General features: G+C 45.7%; 1 protein-coding gene across 1 annotated transcript in view; it reads left to right on the forward strand.

Annotated features, from left to right (window-relative positions):
* The first annotated feature begins 842 nt into the window (after positions 1-842).
* The window catches only part of LOC148904351 (uncharacterized), a 52,880-nt gene continuing 37,834 nt past the window's right edge, over positions 843-15,888 (forward strand). The window contains exons 1-2 of the mRNA XM_089025414.1: positions 843-1,197; positions 1,508-1,560. Of these exons, the coding sequence (XP_088881540.1) occupies positions 941-1,197; positions 1,508-1,560 (310 nt within the window). The 5' untranslated portion in view covers positions 843-940. The remainder of the gene's footprint in view (positions 1,198-1,507; positions 1,561-15,888) is intronic.

Consider the following 15,888-nt stretch of genomic DNA (forward strand, 5'->3'; position numbering starts at 1 on the left):
TTTTATATCATGCAAATGTTTGTCGAACCACGTTTAAGATTGCTACATGGATGCTGATGATTGTCCAAACGCGTTATAGATTGTCAATGGTAATGCTAATAGCTCTGATGAATTTTCACTTTTGGGTATAAGGAAATTAGACCACTGTTATGACTGTTCTTTATGTAATAGCTGATTTTAATTTCAATTATGATTTATATTTTCATTCATTCATTCATTCATCCATTCATTCATTCATTCATTCTTTCTTTCTTTCATTCTTTCATTCATTCATTCATTCATTCATTCATTCATGCATTCATTCATTCATTCATTTAGAAATTTATGAATTTAATCATGTATTTATTTATTTTTGGGAGGGGTCTTACTTCACTCCTCCATAACTATTTTAATCAAGAATTCTACTACCATGTATTAAGTTGACTATTGAAAATCACTCTAGTCAAGTTATTTTACCATTTATTTTAGAGTCCATTTACATTTTCTATGCTAGATAACCCATGTTTGGGATCTATTTACTTATGCCTCCAAGCAATACACATTCGTCTTTCCAAACATTGCTAAACATTTCCATTTATCATTATACTATTACCTAGTAAACTTTTCTTTCTCACATGTTATAGCATTTTTCAAATATTTTAAAATCTTCTGTCTTAGGCCTTTCTAAAGCTGTTTAAGCAAAAAGACAAAGACACAAAAAAAAAAGGCGCCTTCAAAGTTCAACAGAAAGTACAAAAAATTGCACCCAAAAAGTCAAGACAATTTGTCTAATCACAGGCAATTCCAGAAAAATTATCGTTTTCACCAACAAACAAACAAAATACCTTCCCTAACCAAAAAAAAACCATTAAAAATTCGCCTCTTTAAATCTGTCTAGACACTGATTCCACGCACCGACAACACTCAATTGGCTTCCTAATAACCCCTCTCTACGTGACTTATGACGTCACCACGCTGCCGCCAACGCGTCTGCCATACTGCATCCGGGAACCCAACAACATACAAAATGGCGCACCACAGGAAACCCACTACTCAACAAACACATAGGCTCCTGCTAACAAAAACAATACGGACAACAAGTCTTTGGCCACCTTCTACTTTGCTCCTCGCCTTACGGCCACCTCTTCTATGGCCCAACGAACTCCTCATGAAGGTGCCCAAACACAGATCCCGCATCGAGGCTCGGCACTCCAGCAGGTAATACAAAACCCCCATTGTAGATGACCAAACACACAAAACCCTACCCGTGTTACCAACGAGTACGAATCCACACAGTTCTTCGTGTAGATACCGATTGAAACCCTCATTAGGTTTCATGATGCCTTCAGGTACCTCGCGGCGGATCTTTCTCTTCCCATCTTCTTGCGACGAGCGACCGACCGACCGAACGAGCTCGATTCCAACTCTCTCATTAATTATGATGCGTCTGCAAATCTCTCCATGCCTGCTGCTGTATTACTACTGCACTCCTCGTTAATATTACTCCACCTTTTACTTCCACTTCTAGTTCAACCCAACCTGCATATTATTCAACAATTCCAAGCCTGCTCTCAAACCAAGGTAAGCCACCTTTCTCTATTACTACCCCTCAACCACACTCAGCTCAGCGCCTAAATAACCGCTTACTAATATATACGTATACCACTTCATTTACGACGGGATGCTTCGTTTATTATTTCTGCTGCTTCGAATTTCATTCTCACATCAACACCCATTCAGTATTTATTTTCCTATTATGGTCATTTTCATTTTCCACAACACTAAAACTTATGCTTTTCTTTAATCATGCTAGCTAGTTACACTTTACTTCATATGCAACGCCATGCCATATTATATCCCATCAATAGAAGCAATATTTTTTACAACACCTCTACACTTTCTTATATTCCACTTCATGTTCATAGAGCTGCCATGTCAAAATCCATCACTAGTATGTCCCATCACTTAGTGCGATTCCAAGTCACACGCGACCAACTGAGACCTAAATCACAAAAGAAAAATTGAGTTTTGGTGGACGCCAATCAAAAGGGTTTCTTAAACATGTCTAAGGATTCCGGCTCTGAATTTCAGAAGCTTAACTGCAAAGCTATCGGTATTGACTTATCCTATCTTGAAGAAACTCAAATCATAGTCAATACCGATAGCTTTGCAGTCAAGCGTCAAGATTCGGAGATGGAATCCTGTGACATTTTTGAGAAAATATATCCAGAGCGAGAAATGCACAGCGACAAGAAGCATGAGTTAAGGGCAACAGTTTTTGCACATTTGCACATATTCACGTGAGTATTTACATCAGTCCTGGTGTAGAAACCAATTAGAAACAATAAAAACTCTTTTGATTGACGTACACCAAAACTCAATTTTTTGTTTGTGATGAAGGTCTAGTTAAACTTTGCTGTCTGGGCTGCTACTAAAGGATGCGGTATAGCCGCGGACATGTTCCATATTCCTTTCCTGCGATTTCATGTTGCTTTTACTATTCGTAGGATATTGTTTGAGTTAGGAGCACCGCTTCCTAGTGACACTATCTTTAAGCCGAAGGATAACAAATATGACAATGTCGCATGGGAGCGATTAAGGAATGAGTTTAAGCTTACCAACCCTGATTTTCGCAACAAAGAGGGTGCCGCCCATGGTTTAGGAGAGACTTACACCTATGCTTCGTATGTTGGCGCCAGCATAGAAACTCCGGGTATGGGGTATCCTAGCAGATGGGAATTCTCCGACTTAGGGGGTAAAGCGTCAAAAGGTGACTTGATTTACTTCATAGAAAGCAAAGAGAAATATCCTTGGGCGCCTTTCTTTGCCGCAAAGGGCATTGGACTGAAAAACCTAGCAAGGATTAACCGCAGCATTGAAGCCTTTGTTTACTGCATTCTAGGAGCACAGGTTAGCACTCGCAGCCCCATCGTAGATGCCAGTGGTGCGTCACAGGAAACGCAACAAGTATTCCTTGTCCTCTTCGAAAGCGCTGTTATCGAGAATGAGATTTCTAAGTCAGTTCAAAGATATCAACTTGCGGTGCAGCAATCTAAAGTGCGGCTAGATTACGCCTTGTCGCCCGGTTGTTGGCTAATGCCAAGTAATTTGGTCATCAACGCCGATTCCATCGTGGGTTACAACAACGAACTTCGACAAGCTACTAAGGATATGAAGTTTGGGGTGAATGACGTGAACTCTGACACTCTTAGGAACATTCCCCATTTCGTGGAGAAGTCAAAAAAGTCGCATGAAACGAAGCTACCCGTAGTTAAGAAACCATCAAAGAAGGCCCTGCCTGCGATACCTGAGGAATATGACCATAACTTACTAAAGGCCGGCTTAGCAGCTGCAAGCATTGGTCTGAGCTATTATATATGGCGATGAACAACCCCTACGTAGCTGGAGTAGATTGTGTTTATACGACTTACACAGGCGAGAAAAAATACACCCAGGCGTCTTGGGTGGACGTTGAGGGCATGTCAGTGAATTTGAACTACTCAGGGAAGAAGTTAATCCTTTGTAGGATTTGCCTTGGATCAGTAAGTCACGCCAACATTGGTTTTAGATTTTGTGATGACAACGGCGTACTGCAGCCTATGCGTGTGAAGACAAACAACAGGGAGCCTGTGCATTTCTCCGTAGAGCCGAACACCGACAGCGCTGAGAATTTATCGGTTTGGACTTTTCATATGGTCGCCGATTGCCATGGGAAGGTAAAGCTGCAAATGCGCGTAGATGACACCGGGAGCGTTTGCATAAATAGCATAGAAAATCAGAGAGATGAAAAATATAACCACGCAACCATTTGCACTCTTACGGTAATGAGTCTCTAGAAGCAAATTTATTTGCTGGTATATATGAACCCACATACTAAGGAGGATTCATTCCTTTATTTTCTGGAGGAAGATAGATACTTGCGTAATGCTAATTGAGTTGACACGGAATTGTGGGTGAAGGTTGGTGGGTTGGGATTGATTATGTGCACAATTTGTATTAGCGTAAGGGAGGAATATGGTATTGGATTTAGAGTAGTAGATGAGAATAACGATCCATTGTTACCATACAGAACACTGAAAAATACTAGACGGTCAGCTCATTTTTCATATGAACCGCCAAATAGTCTAGACGATATAGTACCAATAACCTTTCACATGGTAGCTAATTGTCAATACGCAAAGCTTCAGATCAATACTGACGCAACATCTAACGTTAATGTCGAAGTTAAGATAAACGCTGTTATTTCACAATCAGCTGCGCCAAGCGATTCTACTTTTAATCATAAGACCATTAGCACTATGACCGCCATACCGCTAGTTCCGCATTATCAAGGCGGTGCGAATACTATCTTTACTTATCCCCAGTCGAGAACACCCCGTGCACCCGACGACGATAAGCCACCAGTAACGTACCCAGGTAAGATCATCCCCGAATCTTCTTCAGGAATACCACGCCGATAGCGACGACTAATATCCAAATGTTATTCCCCACAAACTTTAGCAGTTCTCCGCCGGCCCTAAGTGCCAAGGAAACAACCGAACCCAGCAGCCCAGGAATGCCGGCTGCCATCTTTTTTCCCAAGTCCGTCAGCCCATTGCCTAATTTCTTTACGCCCGCGCCCGTAGCCTTAAGCGCGGATAGGATAACTCCTACTACGGTGCTAATAGCAACCGCAAACGCCAGCGGAACGCCATACTTCAAAAGGGCTCTTTTTACCTTTTCCTTGGTGGTAAGCCCCAGCTCCTTTTCCAGGTTGTCCTTTTGCGCCTGTAATTCCGCAACTCTCTCCTGAAGGGTTTCTACTTCCTTTTGGGCAGCCTCCCTTTCCTCTTCGGGGCGAGTCTGGTCAGCAATTATTTCCTGCTGCCGCTCTATTTGCCCCTCCAGGTCTTCGATAGCCTGATCTCTTTGCCGGATTTGTTCCTCCTTGGTGTTAATTTCAGCCATTAACCGTCGCCGTTCCACTAAAGAGCCGGCTATGGTGGTTTGCAGGTTATCGGTATCGTCTTTAATTAAGTCTAACTCTTGCAGGGCGAGGTTAAGAGCCCTTTGAGTTTGATTTCTTTCGCGTCGAATTTGGGTTCTTTGGTCTACCAGCTCCCTTATTTCTTGATTTTTAAATTCGACTTCCCTCCTATGCGCGTCGGCAAGCCGCTGGTTTTGCTTCATGTATTCCTCCTCCCTTTCTTCCAGCGTTTCTCGCAGCGCTTCCACTGAGACGCCAGCGCTTTGGGCTTCTCCTAAGTCCTCCCGTGCTTTGTCTAATTCGCGCAGGGCCTGATCCACCTGATTTCCTATTTCTTTTATTCTTTCATCTTGATGGGCGGACTTCTTTTCAGCATCGGCAAGTAGCTGACCTTGCTTTGCATATTCTACATCTTTTTCTTTTAACTCCCTTTGCAGATCCGCGGCACGTTTTTCCGCGTTGGTCCTTTCGGTTAAGTTGTGCAGCCTTTCTAACAGGCTTCTAGTAGCACGCTGAAAGCCTCTTAATCTCAAGACGTCACCCCTAACGTTGCCCTCCTCATCAAAGAGGTTTTGCGGTTTTGTCCAGCGGTCTTTGTCGGGAAATCTTAAGTCTTGGACGCTTATGAGGACTTTGTTTCCCTTTTCCGTGAGCTTTACGTCGTCAGCATCAAAGTTGTCGTAGCGCAGCTCTAGCTCCTGCTTTGCCCACTCTACGGTTTCCCGCGCGGCTGCTTCCGGCTCGCCTATGTTTTGAAGCTCTATGTGCTCACGCGGAAACGTGTACTTGCGTGCTTTGGGATGTCTTAGGGCCTTTGCAATCCTATCCCTTAGGGAATCGTCGACTTGTTGGGTGGGAAGCAGCGGTTCTTCATCACCGTCGTTAATGTCAGCCTGACCTTCCTCAGTGGTGGGATCGAAGTCGGGGTCTGTTCCTTCTACTTCCATTATATATGATAAGCTCAAAGTTAAATCCCAACGTATTACCTAAGCAGGTTGGCGAACTGAAAGCAGAACGCACCTTTCACCGGGTCACCTTTACCCCCAGCAGCGCTAAACCTGGAGAAACGCTGTACGTAGGCGTGCCCCGCCTAACGGATAACCTAGTCCTAGTACCCGGTACCTTGGCTTTAAGGTTTGACCTAGCAATACAACCAAGCACCAAGGACAAGCGCTATACCGTCAATAATGTGGGTAGGAACCTCGTCTCTAAGATGAGAATCAAGTTCGCAGGGGAATCCCTCTTGGATTTGAATAGGTACGATTTGTACACCACGTATAAGGATCTGTGGCTAACAGCCTTTGACCGTGCACAAAAGATAGAGCAGGGAATTGGAAGCGTTATTCTTCGTAAGCTTCGCAGCGATACTAACCCCGCGCCTACGGACTCCAGTGGAGCAACCGCAGTAGCAGACGCAACAAGGGTAAAGACCGCCTATGGTAGCAAGTACGTTATCCCTTTGGATTTCGAAGTAATTACGAGTCATGGTGTGTACTACCCCAGGCAGTTATCCGAGTTACAGTTTGAAGTAACCTTGGCGGACACTACGAACGTCATAGGAGGAATGGGCAGCGCAATTAGCGGGGCTGTTGATCCTTATTCTATTACCAACTTAGAGCTGCAGTACGAAACGGTATACAGCGAAGAGCTGGCCCGTAGCGCCGGTATGGAATATAGCGCCGGAAAGGCATTCCTTTACGACCACGTAGTGATGTATAAGACCTTCAGCTTCCTGGATAAGACGGATGAGGTTATTAACCAAAGTATTAACCTCCCCCGAAGAAGTCTTACGGGGCTAATGCTGGTGTTTGCCAAACCCTACGAAGCCGGCAAGCGCAACTCCGAAGCCTTTCACAACCCCAACATTACTAACGTGGGGGTCAACATAAACGGCGTTCCAAACAAGGTCTACTCGCAGGGAATAAAGCCCGCAGACGTGTACAGGGAGGCAATGCGCAAGTTTGGCGACCAAATTAGCCCCGAGGAATTCTTTAAGGATAAGTATGCGCTGTGGATTGACATGCGCACCATTAACGACGAAGACCTACATGGCCAGGGTTTACGTGTAGTAAATACGCAGGATGGCATAACATTGGAGATCAAACGCACCAAAAACGCCAGTGCCGGCGACGGCGACAAAATAAACTGCTACGTCTTCGTCGTGTCTGACGCGCAACTGAGCGTAGAAATGAATCAGCTAAAGAGCGTTGCCTATTGATCCACTCGCTCATCCTTTTGATAAAAAAATATCGTTGGTATATAATGCTTCGCGTATTCGAAAACAACGAAACCAAACTGCAATGCATAGTGCAAGGCGATAAACTATACTTCAAAGCAAAGGAAGTGGCGGCTGCGTTGGGTTACGAACGCCCAAAAGATGCAATTAAGGTGCATGTTCGTGAAAAGTATAAGGTAAAGCTTAGCGAACTTAGAGTGGAGGTGAATCGCCTCCCCTCGTATTCACAGCCTAATTCCCTGTACGTAACCGAATCTGGGTTGTATCAACTAATATTTAGCTCTAAGATGCCAACGGCAGAGACATTCCAGGATTGGGTCCTCGAGGACGTTCTTCCCGCATTGAGAAAGACAGGTAAGTATGAAATAGAAAGGCGGTTCGATAGTCCTAACAAGTTAGTCTTCAAAATGGAAAATGAGTTTGACCTGCATAAGAAAGTCGTGGACTACATACGCCGCTTCTACCCACAGATGCTCATAGCGCCCGGCTTAGGGGAATTGCAGGATTCTGACAGCAAATGCATAAAATGCTGGCAGAAGGGTTATCAAAGGGGTCAACCCGACCTCTTAATACTGAACGCGCATTTAAGGTATGAAGGGCTTTGCATCGAATTAAAGACGCCGAAAGGAAATGGCATACTCTCCGCAGACCAACGCAAGATAATTTCGCAGTATGACGCGAATGGTTACCTGACCATGGTTAGCAACGATTATGACGTCATCTGTCGTGCCCTTAGCAACTACGCGGAAGGCATCCGTATTCCCTGTCGGTGGTGCTGCAAACGCTTCAAGACTACGGAGACAAGGGCAACGCATTTAAGAATATTTCATAGATATAATGATCGTCAACCAAATACACTGGCGTGACCTGATTTGCGGTAAAGCATACGAAATAAAAAATTACGTCGTCTTCGAAGACATCGACCGTTTACGGTTAGTCCTCAAAGACTTAGAAGGCAAGGAATATTCCCTTTGGGCGCCGGATTGCGTGCGGTACGTAATTCAGGGCGAGGAATTCACCCACTTACGCAGCTATGATAAGGTAAATGGCCGATGGAAGTTTGACATTGAAAGAAGAGTCACTCCATCTCCTCTTTGTAGTTAAGCGTCCGCTGCGCTTTAGGATCCGCGGAGCACCAATGGCCCACGAAGGATCCTTCGGAGAATACCCTGTCGCAATGAAGGCAGGTGTATTTTTTACGCGGTTTGGGTATCGGTATGCAGTCGGCAGGTAGTTCGCAAGTAATACAGTCCATATATTGAAAGGGCGATTAGGAATCCTCCAAAGAAGGCGGCTGCGTAGGCTAGCATATACCTTTAAGAGGGGTCCTTATATTTATTAATGTTTCTCCTTTTCTTATTGAGTTCTGCATACCTTCTACAAAAGGGGTTCTTATATTTATTAATGTTTCTTCTTTTCTTCTTAATAAACAATCGAAGAATATTAATAAATATAAGAGTGCGTTTTGAGACTCTTTGCGCAAACCCTGCTTTACTAATCCTTACGGGCTTTCCTTACCTCCATGTTTTGAGCATGCCAATCATCAAAACGATCCAAGTACTCCTTAAAACCGCGGGGACGATGCTGCGGGCACAAACACTGCCAGATATGATCATCTCCTTTCCTTAAGCCGCCACACGCATCACAGGGCGCACTCCAATACTCTGCGTTCTCCCAGCGCGTACCTTCGGCGCGGTCGAACTCCGTAAAGCGTTGGTCTATTTCTTTCTTACGAAGAGTTAACTTCCTTATGGTTTCCGCTGGGCAACATCTCGCAGCGATATCACCATGCTCCTCGCATACGACATCCAAATCATAATTACCACGACATCTATGTTGATGCCATGCGTCGGTTAAGAGCTCCCCGCAGCGCGCACACACATCCTTTAAACACACCCTATTTTCTTGGTGGTATTGCAACATTTGGGGCGTGCTAAAGAGCCGATTGCAATCAGCACAACGTCTTTCCTTAGACTTCAAACACACCCTTCCTTCCACGTGATATCGCAGCGCCTGTTTACTGCTAAACTGCCGGCTGCAAGTGCCGCAGGTGGTAACGTTATCCACCTCTTTAAAACATACCTTCTTTTTTTTGGTGATATTGCAAAGCCTGTTTGCTACTGAACTCCCTGTCGCAATCCTTACACTTCATTATATAATAAGAATTTATTAACCCTTATAAGGGATACTTAATAAAGTCCTGCACGCTTTCTTTTGCCCAGCCCGCCATCGTCAAAAGCGCACCAAACCTTTCTGCGCGCTTCAGACCGCACATTTCATCGTACAATTCCTGCACGCGCTCTTTCAGCCGATCGATCTCCTCCCTTTGCATTTCTATGGTGTCTCTTTTATCTTTTGCGTCGGTGGCAATCCTTCTTACTGCGTCCACTGGGTCCATCGTATATATAATGGATCCGAACCATATTCCCTGCAATGCTCTGATAGTAGGACCCACCGGCTGCGGAAAGACCCAGTTCGTGGTAGAGCAGCTATTAGGACCCTTTAGATACCGCTTCGACTATATTGTGCTATTATGCCCCACCTACGTGAATAACCGCACCTGGACGGGCATAGGAGTGAAAGATGACGACTTCTTCGTAGATATCTTAGACCCCAATGAGTTATCCAGCCATTTGAAGTTCTGGCACAAACAATTCCCTAAAGATACACAGACACTCCTCATACTGGATGACATCGCCTGCGGGGACGACGTAAAAAGACGCACCTCCGAATTAGTGAAGCTCGCCTTTAGCGGCAGACATGACAATATCAGCGTTTGGTTGCTTTCCCAGCAGCTTACCAGCGTCTCTAAGCCCTTCAGGGAAAACATAGGCTCTCTCGTAGTATTTTATACTCCAAGTAAGTCTGACCTGGAAACCATCTTAAGCGACTATGGGGGTGAGATAAGCAAGGAACAGTTGCATGAATACATGCGCCACTTAAAAACGCACCAACATTCCAAGATGATCTTCTCTTTGAGGTTTCCGTATTCCATAAAGATCGCAGATCTTTAATATATATAGACATTGAGCAGCTCTTAGATGAAGTCCCCACACAGTTAGACGAAAGTAACCTTAAGGAACAACTTAACATCCTTGTGTCTTCGGGGAAGTGTAAAGAAATGATAGGTAAGGAACTTACCCATGAGCAAGTTAATAAGTTGTCAGAAGAGGAAGTCAAGAAGTTCCATAAGAGATACGAGGCCGCCCTTGCAAGTAAGACCACGGACGCCGTAGCAGACTCCGCTATCCGACTTGCGACTAAATTGCTTGGACTTGCGCTGCCCATAGACGACGTGGAGCAACTGCGGAAGGACATTAGCGAGGACTATGTTATCGCTCAAGAACTTAAGATAACCTGCGGGTGGTTGTCTTTGAAGTGCGGTAAGTTAATGGCAGTCGCCTCTGCGGCACTTCACGTAGCTCAGCACGTCGACTTGAAGGAGGTACTGGTGTCTTGGAAGGACTTCAAGAAGGACAGAGAAGTCGAAAAGGTCTTCCAGGCGGCACTTGCTGAGGTACCTGATCAAGTCGCCTCAAGTACTTAGTCAAGTCGTCCTTAAGTACTTGGTCAGGTCGCGCCCAGGTTATTTCCAAGTCGTCCTTAAGTACTTAGTCAAGTACTTATCAAGTCCTTCAAGTCCTTAGATATAAATGAGTGAACCAGAGTCGAAGGTAGAGCAGCCCCAAGAGGAGCAAACGATTACCAAGGTTAAATCTCCAGGCAGAGTTGCTGCCGGTAAGAAGCTCGCGGAGATGAATAAAAAGAACAAAGCCAAAAAAGAAGAAAAGGTGGAGGAAAAAGAAGAGGAATCCTTTATTAATCCGGGCTACGTCATTGGCGCGTTGGGAGTCATCATAGCAGCAGGTAGCCTTTACTTACAATGGCGGGCAGCAAAGCCAAAAGTAAAGTTGGAGCCAGCGCATTACACGCCTACGGAGCCGCCCGTTAGAAAAAGTAAGATCCCTGAAATGGAGTAATAACCTTCTCGCTTTGTAATATAATGTCAACCGCGTTATTGAAAACTGTTGAAGAAGCAGCTATCATTACTTCCATCGTTGCGGGTATTGGTTGGGTAGGTAAGAAAGTGCTCAAAGAAGACTTTACTGAAGACCCAAGCAAGAGCTTCGCTAATTTTGCTAAGATGACCGCTGCCGTAGGCGGGGCTATCATGGTAAAGGATTACCTACGGAAAGAAAAGTACCTGCCAACGACATAACTCGTGAAAATCCCTGTGATTTTCTACTATATAATGGCTAGCGTGGTCGCAGGTGGAGTTATTGCAGCTTTAGCATTCACTGGAGCTAATTATGGTGGTCAGTATTTGGATAGATTAGTCAGAGGCGACAAAAGCGGAGATTTGGCCGCCGAAAGGAAAAGGCATGATTTAGCGCTGGAGAAATATCAGCGAGACGTGGCAGCTTGGAATGAAAAAAGACAAGCTTACAGGGATTGGTTGGACAAGAATTACCAAGACAAAATGCAGGCGGATAAGAACTTCGAAAATACAGACTACGCCTTTAAACTTTATGCGCAAGCACACCCCGCGGCATTAACGGGGTTAAAAAGGCCTCAGTTTAAGAATTACTACCAGCCTTCTAAGAAACAAAAAGATAGCGAGTTGGTCTTCGTAGGAGTCGCAGGGCTGGCGGGAGGCGTAGCTTTGGCGTATCTGCTCTGAGCTGCGCTCAGATCACTAGAAGGGGTCTTGTCCCCTGTAATATATGATCGTCTTTTTGGAAAGCGATAAAAATAACTTTACCACTTATCTGAATCCCCCCATCAAAGCCCATAAGGTTCGGCTGGTTAGTTGTTCTTTGTACAATTCTTGGTATAATTTAGTCAATGCCTTGGTCACTGAGCATAAAGGCGGCGGCAATTATCAAGGCGTATTGCTGCCCGATGGACATTACACACCAATCACCCTTGCTAAGGAATTAGCAAAACACGGTTATACGCTCACCACGGGATTGCCGCACGAAATGACCTTCAAACATAATATGCCAAACTATTCAGTAACTTTTGGAAAGTCTGACCCATTGGGATCTTTATTATGTGCCTCGGGCAAAACAATTACCGACACAGCCATACCCGTGAAATGGAAAGTCGCATCCTCTTACGAAGTCTATTGCGATTTAGTCCATAGTTACAACAATGGAGAAAAGTCTTCTCTTATGTCTAAGTTCCTGCCTAAAGGTAATCCATTTGACTCAGAAGAATACACTCCCATTTCTTTAAGCTATGACTTGTCTAATTTGGTAGAAAGCATAAACATCACCATCAAAGTGGACGGAAAGACGGTGGATTTTAACGGACGTAAGATCAATCTTGTCCTATCCTTCGCTTGAATCGAATTTATATAATGGGCCGCGTAGAGGACAAACTCAAAAGATTTACTATGGGCCTGAAGGCTATTGGAAAGGAGCGTCGGCCATCAAGAAACTCGCGACCGCGGCAAGGGTATCAGACGAAACGGCTAAGAACTGGCTAAGAAAACAAACCCTCTGGCAGGTTTATCTTCCCGTGCCTAAGTACATTCCCAGGCCCAGCTTTACCGTAAATGTCCCCAATGAAGTTCATCAGGCGGATTTGCTTTTCTTACCGCACGACAAGGTGAGAAGAAAGACCTATAGATACGCTTTGACCGTAGTTGATATCGCAAGCAGATATAAGGACGCCGAACCCATAACCAGCAAGGATTCTGGGGAAGTCGCAGAAGCCCTAGGTAGGATTTATAAGCGCGTCTTGAAATGGCCCAAGCTGCTGCAAGTGGATGCGGGGACGGAGTTCATGGGCGTGGTTACTAAGACCCTGAAAGACCACGACACCAAGATTAGGAGAGCCGAAGCAGAGTACCACAGGGGTCAGAGCATCGTCGAAAGATTCAATAAGACCCTGGCCGAGCGTCTCTTTGGGTACCAGTATTGGAAAGAGCTGGAAGATCCATCCAAACGCAACAGGGAATGGACTCAGAGGCTCCCCCAGGTCGTCGCGGCTTTGAACAACGAGGCGGCCAGGGCTACGGGAATGAAACCCAGGGATGCTATGAAGAAGAAACACGTGGAGCACAAGTCCTACGTCAGAAGTTCGAGGGCGGTCGGACTGAAGGAAAAAAAGCTACCCCGCGACATAGTGGTCCCATACCTCTATCAGCCGGGGGAACTCGAAGGTGGCAGTAAGAGAGCCACGGATCCTAACTGGTCCCTGGAAACGTATGAGATTTCGAAGTCCGTCACCAAGGAAGGGCATCCCGTGTTGTATTACCTAAATGGCCCAAGTCGTGGATTTGTTATGGAAGAGCTGCTCATAGTCCCCAAAGACTCAAAGTAGTGCTGCTCCACGCGCCCGATTACACTCTAGGCATGTCAGCCTTACGTTGCCTCTGCAATGCCCGCGTTTATTATTTATGCGATCCACGGAGAACTGCTGATCGTCATTTGGGTCAAACCTCCATAGTAGAGGTATGTTGCATTTGGCACACCGTGCCCCTTTTTTATAGACGTCGTCCACGCATAGGTCGAATTTGACCCCCGCATAGCGGGGATCTTTGCTCTTTTCTTCGTCGTGCCGCTTGTAGCGAAGGAGTTTCTTAGCAATGTTCTCCTTTGCTACGTCCTCTGGCGTCTTATCGTAGCGCAGTTGCGGACCCCAGGCTCTTTTTAACTGTTTGGCATACTCCACACGGCTTACGGCGGTGTAGATAAGGTTGCTCCAACACAGCCGCTGGTCTATGACCATAAGGTTTCTTTTATGGTAAGCCCCTGCGCGCTGTGGACTGTCATGCAGTAACCTAAGCGCCAATCTGGGTGGGAGGTAATTTTTTCCACCTTTTCTATGGGTACCCAGGCTTTATCATGTGTTACAGCATTTTGTAGTTGGATGTCGGTACCAGGTACCCAGACATCTCTTTTTTGCATTCGGGTATCGTGGGGTTTGTAAGAAACAGGTACGGGATGTGTAGGGAAGCGCTCTCGGTGTATATTTAGCAAGTCTTTCTGTATGCGAGACTGTGATGCGCGTTTGCTGCTTAGCACCAAATCCTTTGGATGCCATGTGTGAAGGAAGTCCTCGTATTTCTTCGCTCGTACCCTCTTGCGTAGTGTCTTGTTTTGTTCCGCGTCACTAAGGCCCCGAAGTTCTGCTTTCAGGTTTCTTATTTGATCCTTACTGCGGTAGTCGGTGTTAATTTCTTCGGAGTGGTCTACCATTTCTTTTAACCATTTATGGGGCATCTCTCCGGTTATTGGAGGAGGCTGGCAAGGATCTCCGGCGAATATCACTTGACACTTTCCGCGGAGGAATTCTACAAATTCCTGCAGGATTTCTAAATGAACGGTGCAAATCTCATCCCAAAGTATCACCGGGGGTATGTCGTGGATGGCTTCTGGTACCCACTTTTGACCATTCCAGCGGAAGAAGCTGTGGTAGGTCTGCGCGTCGTAACCCATCTCCGTTAATTCTTTTTCCAGACGGTGCGTTGGCGTTAACACCCTTATCTTTGGAAAGAGTTCCAAAACCCTGGTAGTTTTACCACTGCCTCCCGTTCCGTAAAGGTAAGAGAAGCGTTGGTAAGAGATTGGGTCCGCAACCGACGGTAGAGGCTCCCCGGTTGGTTCCACGCTACCGTAAAGATGTTCTCCGTGATATTCTACACGGCCTCTCCATGCTTTTATCTCCTCATCTTTGACGCGCCATTGACCACTTTCTGCGAGTTCGTCGGCAGTGTAGAACTCCTGCATCTTCTCTAACACTTCTGGCTTTACATACAAGGAATCCGTGGCTACGCGTGGGATGTCCTCTTTGTCAAACCGTAGCAGCATCGCAAGTAGGTTAATGTGCGCATAGGCTAACATACTGGCACGCAGATGGTAATACTGCGGTCTGTGGTCTTGGTAATAACACAGCGCATTCCATTTCTGTTCTTTTTGGCCTTCTATGAAGTAGTCCCATTTCTCTACGGATACCATCGTTCCTTGGTCATGCGCGCGTTTGATGAGGACGTTTAACTCACCGACGTCTGTTATTAGGCGCCGTTGCATGTGTTTTTCTCCTTCTTTTGCGCCCTGGGTAAATTTGCCTATGACAATTCGGGCGGTTGGGTTGTGCTCTGGGAGCCACTTCGTGTAGGCGCTATGGCAAAGTATGGCTTCATGCGCTGTGTATTTCAGGAGTTTACGCTCTTCAAAGAACTTTAACAATGGCACTGGTATCCATTCTTTCTCTTGTAGATGCTTCCCGTACCACGCGTAAATTATGGGATGTAAGTCTTTTGCTAACTCCCAGGTGGTCAGTCTGACGAATCCTGTTGCTGGGGCGTCGTAGTGGCCGTCTAACGCAACGCGAAAGAATTGGGAGTCTGGATGTCCGTAACGGTCATAATACTCCTTACAATCCCCAAGGCCTTTGAAACTGGCGGGGTAACAGTGTTTCATATCTAAGGAGACGTATTGGTCTTCGTTGTACTCCATATTCCAAAGACCACCGTGACCGTGTTCTACACAGGCTTTGGAGATATCTTTGAACTCCTTTGGGGTAGGTTTCCAGCCATTTCTCTTTTTGGCAGCTAAGAAGTCCAAGCTGCGGGAGCTGAGCACTTCGTCTGAAAAGTCTTCCCCTAAAGTCTCACATGCACTTTTAATGCGTTGATGTTCCACTTCTGGTCGGTATAAAGTACCATCTTGAGTCATGAACTGACACCCCTCCGCGT

Source organism: Actinia tenebrosa, unplaced genomic scaffold (assembly GCF_029948245.1).
Source record: "Actinia tenebrosa isolate PJP-AT-01 unplaced genomic scaffold, QUT_ActTen_1.0 utg1892__unscaffolded, whole genome shotgun sequence".
Taxonomy (NCBI): domain Eukaryota; kingdom Metazoa; phylum Cnidaria; class Anthozoa; order Actiniaria; family Actiniidae; genus Actinia; species Actinia tenebrosa.